Genomic DNA, 14782 nt, shown 5'->3' with positions numbered 1-14782 from the left:
TTCTAAGTGAATGGTGTAAAATATTCTTGATATGTTTTTATATAATGTTTGATATATTTTAATTTAAATATAAGTATGAAATATTATTTAATACGTGAAAAAATTAAACTTAAAATTATTTAATTGTTATGATAAAAAGAAATATATTTATTCATTTTTAAATTTGACAACTAAAATTAATTAGAAAAATATACGGTCGTCCTGATTTTGTATCAAATTTGGATATTAAAAGTATATTTAACCGATTAACAAAATGTTGGCTTGGACCCAGCTTTTGTTATACCTTACCTTAATATGTCTAAAACATAAATGAGATTTGAAATTATTGTAATGCAATCAAAATTTCAATTTATGATCATCGTGGGTTGTAATTAAATTTAACGTTTTTAATTATATTTAATAAAAATATACTGCTGAAATTACTATTATTTATATGAAATTTTGATAACTAGTGTTACATTAAGTAGTAATTATTCATTTATACTTTTGTTATTTTATAAGTTTTCAATTATAAAGTGGTTCACCCTTTTGTTTAAAATTATTTCTTGTTATATATTGCTCACTTGATTATTTAAAGTTTTGGTATTATGTCTTATTTCTTTTATGTTGTACTAACGTAAACACACAACATTAACACAATACTAACGCAAACACAGGGACACTACCACGCCTACGCCTATTTTTATGTAATTTTTAGATATGAGTGATATTATATTAATAGGTGATAATATTATAATATTATTAAGTAAATATATAAACTAAAATTATATTTATTAAAAATAAAGTAAAATATATCATAACATACAAATAATAACCATTAATAAATAAAGAAGAAAAGAAAAAACAAATATAACTAATTTTATAAAAAGCTTGTAAAAATACCCATCAATTTTTAAAAATTTAATAAATTATTATATTTAAAGGATAAAATTAATATTTTTAAATGTGAACACAAAAAGAAAAATCCCTTTTATATATTATTATAGATTACGTAAAATATTTTAATGATGATTCCTTTATAGTTTAATTTAATATACTTATATAAAGAAAAAAAGATAAAAAAAAAATGCAAGTAATTTTAATTTACTCTATACATAAAAAGAAATCACTTACACAAGCTCTGTTATTATAATTATATTTTTTAATTATTCTTTAATGTTCTTTGGGATTATGTATATAAAAATTGATTATGTAAATCACATGAATTTTAGTAGCCATGAAGTCTTATTATCCTTTCAATCACATGTCACACAATATGTAGTTGAACATATGCTTTAAGGTGAATATTTATGTGAGTAATAACAATATGTAGCTGAACATATGCTTTCAAGGTGAATATTTATGTGGGTAATTCTCCAGGATATACTTTTTGACACTTTTTTTTTTTTTTACAATTTGACAAAGTTTTCTTTTCAAACCACACCAAAATTTTCTCTTCTCTTTTCAAACTACATCAGACCTCTCTTGTATCAAATGATTTTATCAAATGAGGTAAGTCACATCAAACCTCTCTTTTATCAAATGAGGTGATGTTAAGACGACATTGTCAAAACTGTCAAAAAATAATTTTCCTATTCTAAAAGAAAATGTCCTTAGTAAGAACAGGGTTGCAAAATACTCCAAAGCCACAAATTAGTTCAATCCTGAGATGATAAAGCATGTTAACCTAGACTTCCACAAAATCTAACATAGCTTATTTCAATCCCATAGTCCCAACACATGCAAAAGTTAAAATCTGTAAAAAGTACTAGTAATTGTAATCTCTAGTGCCAGATGTGAATTATAGATTGAGTGAATCATTGACTTCCAGAACATTGCATTTGATAAGTAATCACACATTGCTTAATATCTCTAACAAACTCTCAGTTGAGTATAAGTTATGTTGATTTTTTTTCCTTGCCTCTTCATGATATCAATTGCAAATTTAGGCATTAAACGAATCTGTGCTAACAAAATAAACCTTCCGTTTGCTTTCATCACATTACAAAGGCTAGTTCTCCAAACAAAAAGGGACCAATTCAAAAAAAAAAATCTGCAGGCATTTTATTATGATGATTATGCATCACAGCATTGTAAAAAATGATCATCATGAGATGAAAGTGGATGTGAGTGACAATAACAATGGACACAAACCAAGCAAGCCAAGCGGTAGTGATATAAAATGTTCATAATCAAATTGCAGAATCCATTAATCAAACTTTGGTACCCTAGCCAAAGGCTTCTTGTAATGCAGAACTAAAGAAAAAATCATTATCCATAACCCTATCCTTGGGGTGATACTAGCTCCCAAGTTTATTGGAATTAATAACCCAATTTGTGTGCCTCATGGAAATGATCCATGAAATCTCTTAAATAATTGACCATTCAGAGATGGCTAATGACTCTGCATGCTATGATTGATCAACTACCTTATATTCAATTCAATTCTACATTAGACGCACTTAAAAAATCAAGAATCTAACAAAACAAATGCTGCAATGCACCTCAACTGAAGGTAGTTCATAGGGGATTGAGAAAAAGAGAGGATTGAAACAAAATAAGAAGAAAATGCATAAATAGAGTTAGCCAGTTATCATAGTTCCAGCACCTTCATCAGTTAAAATCTCGAGCAACAAAGAGTGAGGAACCCTACCATCAATGATACTCGCAGTGGTGACCCCTTGTGCCAGTGATCTCACGCAACAATTAACCTTAGGTATCATTCCACCTCCAACTTTTCCCTCTTCAACCATTTTCTTCACTCCTTTTATGTCAATCTTCTTCACCAAGCTGTTGGGATCGTTGCGATCCTCCAGGATCCCCGCCACGTCGGTCAGCAGAATCAGCTTCTCCGCGCCGAGTGCTGCAGCCAGTTCTCCAGCGACGGTGTCGGCATTAATGTTGTAGGGCTGTCCGGACTCATCGGCGGCAACGGAGGTGACGACTGGGATGTGGTTGGTGTCGATGAGGGAGCGGAGGACGGCGGGGTCGACTCTGGCGACCTCGCCGACGAATCCTAGATCGGCGGCCCTGGGGCTGGGGCGGGCGGTGAGGAGGCGGCCATCGAGGCCCGAGAGACCCACGGCGGTGGCCCCGGCCTTGTTGATGAGGGAGACGAGGGTTTTGTTGACCTTGCCGACGAGGACCATGGAGACGATCTCCATGGTATCGGCGTCGGTGACGCGGAGGCCGTCGCGGAAGACAGCGGGGATGTTAAGGCGTCCAAGCCAGGTGTTGATCTCGGGGCCGCCGCCGTGCACCATGACGGGACGGAGGCCCACGCAGGATAAGAGGACCAGGTCGTTGATTACGGAAGCCTGAAGCTCCGGGGACTTCATGGCAGCGCCACCGTACTTGACGACTATGGTCTTGCCGCGAAATTTCTGAATGAAGGGGAGCGATTCAGAGAGCACGTCGACTCGGTACTGACCCGGAGTGGTTGAGTCGGTGGCTAATTGTGGAGGTTGAACCGGGTTGGCAACCGCGTAGATGGCACGGTGGCGGAGGCGAGAGGAAGGGAAAGATGGGTTATTGGTGTTTGTGGTGAGTGGGTTTTGGGGTTTCGTTGTGATTGGGAAAGAGGGGAAAATATTTGTTAGGGTTTTGGATGTCCCTGCCATCATCATTGTCTCACAAGCAGACTACGAGTGAAGTGATAGTTAGTGAAGCGAGAGTTGCAGAGTGAAGGGTTTTGGACTTCGACGGCTATTGTTGTTTCAGGATACAGTGAATACACGCGCACTTCTTGAAAACGTGTTGTGTTATGACACTAAAATACTATAATTTTTTTTGAGTTATTAATTAAAAATACGATAATAATATAATTTAAAACTATGTATAGTTTTCGTAAGATAGTATTAAAAAAGTATGTGACAGTTATTTTAAAATAAAAATTATTTAATAATCATTTTAAAATAAAACAATTATTTAATTACTTATTTTATTAATAATTTGTTTATTTATTAAAAACACATCAAAAGAAGTTAACTAATGAAATTTAAATAATGTAGATTATAATACCATATATATATATATATATATATGCTATCGTATCACCATTTTGGCTGTATCGATTAGAGGTACGCTTTCACAGAAAGTAACTTTACACATGACATTTAAAAATAAAATAAAATAAGAGTTAAAATTCAAGTTTTAACCAAAGGTATGTGTTTTTTTTCACGTTCGTGAATAGTCTGCAACAGCATCATCCTTTCTTAGCAAATGAAACTAGATGGGAAAACAAGGGAAGTATATATAATGAAACTTCACCTATACTATGTGACTATTTACCAAAAAAAAAAAAACTCCATTTGGATTATATTTTTGTTATATATATTTTTTATTTAACTTCATGTGCACTGATATTTTAAGCCATACTTCACTACACATACACCTAACCTCTTATTTTAGACTAGTAAATTGTAATTAAAGTAAAAATTTAGTTAACCACAGTTTTTTTAATTTATTTAAATATGAAGTTATATGGAAACAATAAAAATCAGAAAAAAAAAAAAAAAACCTAGTCTGATTTTGTCGCTGTTAAGATTCAGATGTGATGCAAACTCCCGTTGTTAAGTATAGTCTTTCTTTTTGGTGGGAAAAAGTAGAACACAAATGAAGATGATTGATAAATACAGTTAAGGGGTAGACTCTTCCTTCTTCCTCTATTAGATCATAGGAGGGAGGACCACAAAGTGGCTCTCGGTAGAACTGCGGTTTGTAACAATTATTATATACAACTGCACTTCTAAACCTTCCGGCATAATAAATTCGCTTGACATAAAGGTTAAAGATACCAGCAAAATTTTGAGCAAAAATAATTGACATTTCGCTCAAAAATGAATATAATGAAGAAAGAAAATAATTACAGCTTATCCTCGATTAAAAATTAATACCCAAAGCCATTACCCACAAAATCCTCATCATCACTACTTAAGGATTCAAGTACCTGACTATCATCATCATCTTCGTCACCTTCTGTCACAATCTCCAATATGCCAGGTCCACCATCAAAGTCTACATCATCCAAAATAAAATCCCCATCCTCATCTTCATCAAGATCACTCACACTATCATCCTCCTCGTCATCATTGCTCATATCATCAGCATCACTGCCACTATCCCCACCAAGACCAGGGCCTAAAAGAGGATCAACATCCCCATCATCATCGTCGTCATCCTCATCTTCCTCCTCACTTTCAGCATCATCAGGATCAGAATCATCATCCGTTGGCCTCCGACGACCAATTTCATATATTCTGGCAGAAGCATACATCTCATCCTGATCATCCATGGTAATCAGCCCAACAAATGAGTCTGTAGGCTCAGTTGCAAAATCAAGAACACAGCGATCCACAGGGATAGTTGCAATGTCAGAATAATTAACTGCATCCACTGTGCGGAAAGCTGAAAAAAGAGGATGCTTGACGCGTCGAGTGTGGACTGCTGACATTACATCCTCAAGATTTCTCCTTAAGATAGCATACATTACATCACCACGCGCATTGAATGTTATTGATGTTTGATCCAATGAAGGCACACTGCGTAGCAATCTGAACTTGCGCAGATCCCAGACTTCAGAGTTTATAATAACCTGGTCCAAGAACATTTATTTACAAACATTAAAAAAGAATCACAACCTTTCTTCAAAAAAGTTGAAAATATTCAAAGCTTTACACATCCCTTCATCGACTTCCATACAGACTTATGAGAAAGTAGTATACCCACATTTTGCATATGCCTTTTTTATTTTACTTTTCACTAGTAGTCAATTTAAGATAATTTTCTTCCAAAGTTACAATTCCCATTATTTATAATAGAATAATATGGTGCTTTGTCTGATCCATGTTTCAAAATTCTATTGTTTAAACGGATGTAAGATTATGCATACCTCGTTGCCAGCAGGATGAAAGCCTCCACCACCATAATCTGTAAACTGATCAAAGCGATGAACAGGACCAGAGACACGTCGATCCCACAAGACACCATTCCAAAGCAGCATTGAGTCAGAAGGGTTAAAATGGATTAAAGAATAAACGTGACCTCGCCCTGTAGAGGCTGCAAATGTATCTGTCAACTTCGACTCTAAGTGACATGTTTGGATATCATACAAGAGGATCTCCCGCCGAGAAGATTCTGATGACAGGGCTGCAAAAACATTCCCAGAATTGCTAAACCTGGCTGCCCTGCATCCTTCAAATGAATGGCTAGGACCACCTAAAATTGAAGTTGCGTCCCACAATCTAACATCTTGGGAGCTTGAAGAAAGTAATAGCTGGGTCTCGCCTGAAACAAAAGACTGAACAAGAGTCAAAGGAGCCTGATGACCTGTGTAGCTCTCTACTACATTACTGTTGTTGGATTCAAAAAATTTCAGCTCCCCGTTATGGCTTCCAACAGCAATATGAGACGAATCGCCAACAAATGTAATGCATGTTAACAAGGCACCAGCATCATCCCGACATGTGCGCCAAGGCCTAAACCGACTGTAAACAAATTGACGATCCCTGCGATTCCCATGTACTCCACCATACATATATTTAAACTCGCGCGTACCAAGCCTAGCGGTCACATTAGAAGGCGCGTCAAGGCTTCGCTTTGGTTCAGGACAGACATGCGGGTGCAGAAGTGACAATGGAGGAAGTGTTGTAATAGGAGCTGGACATTGCCGATGTTGATGCTTCAAATACTGAACCACTAGAGAATCTAATGTTACACGCTCAGGGTTGCTGGGCTGAAGGTCGTTTAAAACTTGGGAGGATGGTGTCATCTGACCTAGATTTGATATACTGCACTGATTCTCGTCCAAGTCACCCATACAACGGCTATGTTGATTTTTCAGGTTACAAGTTGGGGTGAAAAGTCCAACTGCATCAGGCTGCAGGCCGCTTTTACGAATTGCACTTGAACAAATAGGAGAGCGGACTCCTTGATCCCCAACATTTAATCTTTTTCCAGATGAAGAAAACATTGAAATGTCCTTCAAATCAGACAACTTCCGTTTTGCTGGCAAAGCTATTGGAGTCTTAAACTGAGAACCAGTATCAATGTTATGTTTCACTGAATATTCCGATCCAGTCTCTACTCCACTAGTTTCTGAAGATTCTTTAGCAGTATTTGATAATTTCCTTACAGATGATTGCTGAGAGTCAAGAAGTTGGAGTCTTGAATGAAAAGATGACGAGAAAGTTAGTGATTTCTTCTTTGCAGAGACAGAATCACTTTTCAAGACGGCATCCTCATCCTTTGCATTAAACTTTAATTTGTTAGAGAGAAATCCAGACGGAGTACGACCAGAGGGCCACTGAATATGTGTTGAAGAAGCTTCCTGTGTTGTGGGCTGCTGTGCAAGAGAAGAGGGAGGAACCAATGATGGCAAAGGAGTAACCTGTGCCTCTTTAAGCAACATAGAAGCAGTTTGTGCCAACCCAGATGCCTGTAGGTGTTCATGAATTAAAAGCAAAAGTTCCCTGCACAAGAAAACATAACACGGAAGTCATTAGCAATCAGAGAAGAGTTCTCCCAAAAGGGAGGGGAGGAGGTAGCACCGGAATAGGAAAATCCAGAATGATAAAATTTGAGAGAGGACAAAAACCTTGAATGGTAAGTAATAGGAGTAGCAGCAGCAATAGCTGCTCTTTCTATGCGCCTTAATGTAGGAGTAGCTGCATCAGTAGCAGCTAATGTACTTGCACGGCCTGAATTGGTCACAATCTAAAAAACAATTACAACAGCAGTATCAAAAGCAGCCCTTCATACAGCTCATATTTTATTTGTTTATATTCTAGTAACATCATGGCAAAAGAGCATATTAAACAGCAAAGTAGATCTAATTCACTTTGTTCTCAGAAAGCAACTTTATTAGATAATAAACCACCCGTTCAGATAGCGTGCAAGTGTGACAGTCAGCTAATACTTAAAGTCCTAATGTAAATATTTCCAATACATTTCACTACTCAATGAGAAAATGACCTCTGCAATTGATATGAAGCATGAAATAGGATCAGCTTTCCCTAAGAAACTTATGAGCTCAATTGCTTTCAAGAGAAAATTTGAAAATTTAAGATAAGAAATAACAATAATAAATTCTTTAATTATTCTCACCCAACCAGGCATTGAACTGATGTTCATTAAGCTTTGATTATCAATAAAGAAACGTTAAAGTTGTCTTGAATCACAAGCAAATTACCAAAACAAAATGTCCAATGTGACAAAACATAAACTAACACCAACTTCATCTCTACCAAGCTTGTAAATAAAAAATTTTATATTATGAATCAAAAAGTGAAAAAAAAAATTACATACTTTATTTTTTCTTCTAAAGAGTATAAAATAGTTCAAATTGATACTCAATGGCAAACAAAAACATAAATCTCGTTTAAGTCATCCAATGGGCTTTATACACTAATATAGTAATTCTCCAGCATATACCCAGAAGCCTTAATTTTATGGCACTAAACATTTTAGTGTATATCAGATTTGTGGCTTAAGTTTTCAATTTTCAAAACTGAAATCCCAATTCGTATCATGATTCAAAAATTTTTGAGGTCCAATAGTGAAAAATAGATATTCACTTCGCAACACTTTTGTGGCCAACAGTCAAAACCCAGAATTACAAAACACAAACAAATCAAAACCAAAAATTAAAAAATACAAACACAACCCAAAAGTCGAATACTTGAAACATTTAGGTCCAGTACTATGAAACTATATTTGCTACCCTATGATTTCCAGAGAAACAATCAACCAAATAAAGAAAACGCTCGCATTTGTGCATGACCTCCCACACTCACAAAATATTGGTCGCAAACAAACAAGCAGATACACAATTTTGTAACTACATCCTACATAGATGCCAAAGATTCTTTGAATTAATTCTAATACCAAAATTTTGCCAAACAAGCACACATGGATGAGTTAGATTGAATAAATTCAGATCTTAAACATGTCTGAAAATATCTCTTGTCATGCTCTCCCCAGATGCACTTTTTGTCTGGACAATCTTAAAGCTGAAATTTCTTATTTAGATAGACCGATAAAGAAATCAAGTAAATTAAAGAGATGCCAATGAGAAACAGTTAACAAACTAATGCATTCGCAAAGACTGGAAATGCGTCTCACCCCAATAAGCTCAATGGCAGCCTGGGAAAGTTCAGCTTGCCACCTACCCTGCTCCGTTCCAGGAGTTTGGCTACCAGAATCCCGAATCAGTTCTGACAGCTTTTTCCCAACCTAGAACACCCAAACAAATAAAACACGATATTTGATTAGAACATTTGACAATATGTACTTTCTTTTTCTGAAGTCATCAGTCGTCAGAAGATAATTTAAACTGGTGCAAAAGAATAAAGTTGAAGCAGATTTATCTCAACTTCCAAATGATACTGACAAGTACAGTTTTTGATGACTCAGTTTAATAAAAATCAGTTATAGGTGTCCACCTGAAGCTTTGTCAATATGTGTGCAATTGTATCATCTCTGGCTAATCCAAGCAGGACTCGACATGCTAGAGCACGAAGACAGTCCAGCGCAGCAGGAGGTGAATATATCCGTGGTTGGAGGAGATGGAGAAGAACCTTTATACCATTATTAGATCGGACAGTCTCTCTCGCCTGACGATATCCTTGTTCCAATTGTGCAGCAAGGCCTGCACAACCTGCTCCCACACCCAAAGATATTCTTCGGTCACCAACCAATCCAGAAGTTGCAGAAGCAACTGGAGTCTGTGGAGTACTACCAACAGCCTGTGTACTTAAGCTTGCAGCACTGCCTCGATCTATGGCATTGGACTCCCCATTCCTCTCCCTAGGATCAATCTGGCTAGTAGAGTGAACACCTCGATCTGAAACACTTCGTTCAGCATTTCTATCTCTAGCCTCTGAGGGAGGACCATTAGACGTCTGGGAGGATGGCAACTGCTGACCTTGTGCAACCATAGCCGGTTTATTGCTTATTGAAGGAGGAGGGCAAACAAGATTGACTAAAACATTTAGTGCTGGTTGAATTATCTGAAATGGAGAAGATTTTGCAAACAAAAGTTAAGAGACCATATATTGGGATATCCAGTATGTCTATCAAAATCCTAAAAAACTCTCACCACCGGCTGAAATTAGGGCAATGAGCACTAGAATTGCAACCAGAAAAAACTTACCTCTGGGTCCACATGATTACTAGCTATATTTGCAGCATCCAAAATTACCGCAATACCAACACGATTGTTGCTTAAAGTTACATTTACAATCATCTTACGACTGCTAGGTACCAATGTAACAATGTGCAGAACACCCAAAGCATACTGAAGCAGATCATGCAGATATCGCTCCACAGGTGGGGCCTACAAACAACCAAGAAAATGATAAATAAATAAATTGCAAGATACAGGACAAGTGTACAATAACTATATCATACCTGACATAATTCCAACATGGTAACATGTCCATTAGATGCCAAGAACTTCTCAACTGCTAGCCAACGTGTTCTAACAAATGCAGGACCTAGCTTCCGGTCTTTTTGTAATTGTAGGAATACTCCATCCATTGCCTCATTACTAATATCAAGGGGCTTGTACACTGCCCTTGCACTTGGATTATTTCTAGCAGCACTACGATTGCTCTTGTTAGGACGAATGGAGTCCACTAACACAAGGAGATGGGCCCTGAAATATTGCCTCAAAGCAACACAAGTGTGATAGGCTATCTGCTTTTCAGATGATGTCAGCACTTCTGCAGGCGATCGCTCATTTCGAAGTGATCCTGAGTTAGATAAACTCAAGGCTCCAGAATTTATTCCTGATCTTACAGATGCAGCATCATTTAGAAGGCCAAGTAATTTCTGTAATCCATCTAGGGAATCAAAGGCATCGAGAACAGCTCTGAAGACAAACGAAGCAGCAAAAAACAATGCTGCATTCTTACGAGCTTGATCTTGATTGCATTCAAGAAGTTGGAGAGCTAACTCAACAACGTGATAAACCACTTTTGAAGCACAGACCCTTTCCATTATAACCTGAAATAAACATCTAGGGTCAGGAAATGACGCAGTGTTCTGTGTCTCTGTGTGTGTGTGAGAGAGAGAGGGAGAGAGAGAGAGAGACAAGAGAGAGGGAGAGGGCATAAAAACATTACTGGGAGTCTCAATTCACAACTATGACTACTAAAAAAACAAGAATACCTGAAGAGAGCCAATAGTGAATAGACAAGAAGAAAGACCAAAGAAAGTCTGTGCCATTCTAGGGACAGCAAGAAGCTTTTCCATGCCGTCTCGGTCCACAAAAAGTGCAGCAAATTTCCTATGTGCAGCCAAAGCACAGATTAGCTTCATGACATCGGGCAACAGTAAAGCAACCTTCGATGGCTCCCGATGTTTAGAATTCTGCTGTAGAAGTGCAAGACACACATCAACTCCCTTCTCGTGCAACACAGGGCCAAGCACTTCTACATATTCTCCAAGTAACTCAAGACACTGAATGCAATATTTTTCCCTCAACTGTGCGAGTGATTGAGTATCTGGAATGAAGTATTCTTCCACATCCTCATTAGTTTCTGTTTCTTTGCCACTCTCAGTCTCTGTTACAGTATTGTTGCCAATAGAACTCCTGCACCAAACAAAAATATAGTATTAAAAAAACTACTCTTCATATGCGTTCGTGTATGTAATCAGATCTTAAGGTACTGGTAAATACATTCTAACATACCTCGAAACTTCAACTGCACTTGCAGCATCAATAACAGTTGATGCAGCTTTAGAAGCAGCCAAAAAAGCTGCTTCTTCATCGTTTGAGGATTTATATTCCTGAATATAAATGCAAAGTAAACTATTTTAGCATTGAGATTAAACTATGAAGTATTCATAAACAAACATATAAATAAGCACAAAGTACAATTTTTGGTTTTCAAAGGAAAAATGGATGACCCAGAGCATACCTCTGAAGCTGCACTTTTAACCAGGTCAGCAGCAGCATCACCAGCTGCTTTGACAGCTTCTTCAGGTGCATTGGCTGATCTAGCTTCAGCTTCAGCAGCTTGAACTGCTTTCCGGACAAGATCAGTTATATCTTTATTTCCAATTCGGCATTCATGGAAACAATCATCGTGGTCATCTCTTTCAAAACCAGAAGACTCCAAAGAGGTCCTGCCAAGGATCTTCTTAGACTCAGCCACCCTCCTAACATCAGCATTCCTCATTAGACTTCTATCTCTCCGACCCTGTACTAATCTACTACCGGAACCAGGAGATGATAAAATGGAATCACTCTCTACAGTCCCTTCAGTGACCCTTCCTTTCCCTTTAGATCTTCCCCATCCACGGTTTGAACGCCGCCTTGAAGAGTCATCTCTAACATTGTCATCATGATCACTGTATTTTATCCTTCCATCACGTATATCTCTGTAACGCCATCTATCCTCCCCATCAGAATCTACCTCCTGGACATCAACACCTTCACCAAGCCCATCAGGTGGTTCACCTTCTATCCAAGATCCTTCTTGAAGTGTTTGTCCACTAATGCTTCTGTCTGGAGCCCTTTCAAGACTTACATCATCTAAAGAGCTCTCATCAATCATCCTAGTATCATCCAAATGATTTGGTTCAAGGAGCTGGCGAAATCTGCCACGACCATCATCTCTAGCTCTGCCTGAAGTATTTGCAGATGCATGCCTACTCTCTGTGATATGAGAAACATCTTTCTGGTTGCTACTTGTCTCTCCCAGAACACGTAAACGAAGATATCGCATAAGCTTAGCTGACAAGCCTGATGTCAATACATCTTCGACAATTTGACCTCCACTACAATCAATCCAATGTCATTCACAAAATCAGAAAAAATGATAGTTAAAATAGAGACAAGCAAGATTGAACAGTTAAAGCATCAACTGGAGGCAACAGTTAAAGACCATAATTAAGTCAAACATCAAAGCAAAATAACTTAAAAAAGCCTACAGAATGAGCAGAGCATAGTAGCATACCCAACCAAACAAACAGCAAGGAGTCCAGTAGAATAGGTTTTCAACATTTCAGAGTCTGATGCCTCCCTTCTCCCTCCTGAGCTATGCTTCAGATTCTGCTCTTCAGAAGACAGCCCAGTGTTATCATCCATCACCCAATTTTTTATGTTTTCCATGACCGGTTCTTCAAAAACATGAGGATACTGTTCATTTACAGTCCATCAGATCAATTCAATAACACATGGACATCGTTAAAAGAATTAACAAAGACAAACATAAATAAACGAAGACAATCTTACAATCCATGTCAGGGAACAGCATAGGAGAAGTCTTCCAGCAGCAGCTTGAACAGAAGTTGAGTATCTTGTTTCTGACAGAAACTTTGAAGATATCAACTCAAAAAACTCATCATTTTCCTGCAAAGGACGGAAGAGCAAAAATACAATCACAATAATTAATACAATACATTAGCTTAAGAAGCTATATACCCGAATTAACAGCCACAACTGAATGAGAATTTACCCGAATTAAACCGCCAAGACGACCAATGACATGCGCGGCACGGGCAGTACTGGAGGAAGAATGGCCATTCTCATCCATGTATCTACATTGTAAAAATAAATAAATTACCCATACACACTAGAAGGAAATAGAAAAATAAAAACTAACCAAGAAGAAGTGATAGTTACATAATTCGAAACCTAAACCTACACTAAGCATGTAAATGATATAAAATTGACAATCATACAAACACAAATCAACACCTAAGAAATTATTCCAAGAGGAATCAAATACTAGCGCGTTCGTGAAGTTTGAACATGTGAAGAAAATAAATTCATTGAATAAAAAAATAACAAGAATAACAAATATACCTCGACTCTTGCGTTTCGAGAATAGATGCAAGGGCGTGGAGAACGGTGGCGTTAGGGTTATCAGGCGCAGAAGTGATCTTCTCCATGAGTTTGTTAACCTTCGTAACCAATTCATCTTCTTCCTTCTTAGAATCCTCCTCTTCATCGTGCGGCGGTGGCGCTTGATTCCCTTGATCCTCCATCAGCGACACTGAGAGAGGATAATCTTATTATATATGATGATGATGATGATATATGTGATATGGTTCCTTTTTTGTTTTGTATTATGAATTTAATATGAATAGTGTGTATATTACAAGGTAGGGTTATGAGCGTATGCGGTTTGTTTCAGTTGCAGAGGTGAGAGCGAGCGAGAGAGAAGAATAAATGAAGAAGAAAGAAAAAAAAGAGAAAGAAAGAGAGACAGTGGGAAAGGGCACCGCACAAACCAACGCCAACACCTACGCGATGATGGATCAGAAGCTTCCGGAGATATCCGACCCGCTACTTTAAACCTACCCTTACCCACTCTACTAAGCCCATTTCCTTCGAGGCCCATATCCAACATGAAAACCAGCCCAAATTATATGCATTTTTTCTTCTAAATTTAGATTTTAGACCAATTTCCATTGAATTTAATTTAATATCAGGTACATTTGTCCAGTTTTTTTTTTTTTTTTAACTTAAAGTACCTTCTAATTCTAAGTTAAAGTTGAATATTAAAACTTAAAGGACACAGGTATAAATTATTTGTGAAATTTTAGTATTTTTAAGATAAATTCTTTTAAGTCAAGAGGTTTTTGGTATATTTTTACACAACTTAAATGTAGTTTATTTATTTATTTATTTAAGATCAGTTTTTTCGTCTACAGAAAATAAAAATAAAAATATATTGCAAAATTAATGTCTCACAGGAAACTGCATTTTTGTTTAAAAAGAAAACTAAAATAGAAAAGTGGGCAAGATTCATGCAGGAATAATTGGTAAGTCTAACAAGAAGATTTTTTAAGG

The 14782-nt window shown here is 37.0% G+C and overlaps 2 protein-coding genes across 3 annotated transcripts; both read right to left on the bottom strand.

The window, feature by feature from the left end:
- Window positions 1-2122: 2122 nt before the first annotated feature.
- On the bottom strand, window positions 2123-3727 carry NAGK (N-acetyl-l-glutamate kinase). Its single transcript, XM_028049323.2, has one exon. It carries the CDS (start codon window positions 3603-3605, stop codon window positions 2562-2564), a length of 1044 nt encoding a protein of 347 aa, XP_027905124.1. The 5' UTR covers window positions 3606-3727; the 3' UTR covers window positions 2123-2561.
- Window positions 3728-4611: 884 nt separating this feature from the next.
- On the bottom strand, window positions 4612-14222 carry DCAF1 (DDB1-CUL4 associated factor 1). 2 transcript variants are annotated; one of them, XM_028047280.2, is made up of 14 exons: window positions 13793-14222; window positions 13443-13524; window positions 13220-13336; window positions 12942-13123; window positions 11901-12762; window positions 11672-11769; window positions 11149-11572; window positions 10387-10983; window positions 10130-10312; window positions 9420-9986; window positions 9100-9210; window positions 7574-7692; window positions 5870-7448; window positions 4612-5572 (listed from the first exon to the last, which is right to left on the bottom strand). In XM_028047280.2, the coding sequence occupies exons 1-14, from the start codon at window positions 13972-13974 to the stop codon at window positions 4868-4870; spliced, it is 5808 nt and encodes a 1935-aa protein (XP_027903081.1). In that variant the 5' UTR covers window positions 13975-14222; the 3' UTR covers window positions 4612-4867. The 2 variants fall into 2 exon arrangements, with proteins under 2 accessions (XP_027903081.1, XP_085522284.1); XM_085666158.1 differs by lacking the exons at window positions 13443-13524; window positions 13793-14222 and having other exon boundaries at window positions 12942-13104.
- Between the last annotated feature and the right edge of the window lie 560 nt (window positions 14223-14782).

Source organism: Vigna unguiculata, chromosome 9 (assembly GCF_037176805.1).
Source record: "Vigna unguiculata cultivar grain cowpea cultivar isolate G323 ecotype 2 chromosome 9, ASM3717680v1, whole genome shotgun sequence".
Classification (NCBI taxonomy): Eukaryota; Viridiplantae; Streptophyta; class Magnoliopsida; order Fabales; family Fabaceae; genus Vigna; species Vigna unguiculata.
The sequence above is the reverse complement of the archived record's forward strand: the minus strand, read 5'-3'. Positions and strand labels throughout refer to the sequence as shown.

Bases quoted from the DNA above. Each gene is read 5' to 3' on its own strand.
- NAGK (XM_028049323.2), bottom strand. From the start codon at position 3,605: ATGATGATGGCAGGGACATCCAAAACCCTAACAAATATTTTCCCCTCT.
- DCAF1 (XM_028047280.2), bottom strand. From the start codon at position 13,974: ATGGAGGATCAAGGGAATCAAGCGCCACCGCCGCACGATGAAGAGGAG. The intron at 9,211-9,419 runs GTGGACACCTAT...TGGGTGTTCTAG, and splicing joins ACATATTGACAAAGCTTCAG to GTTGGGAAAAAGCTGTCAGA. The intron at 7,449-7,573 runs GTTTTTGTCCTC...TTTCTTGTGCAG, and splicing joins CCTATTACTTACCATTCAAG to GGAACTTTTGCTTTTAATTC.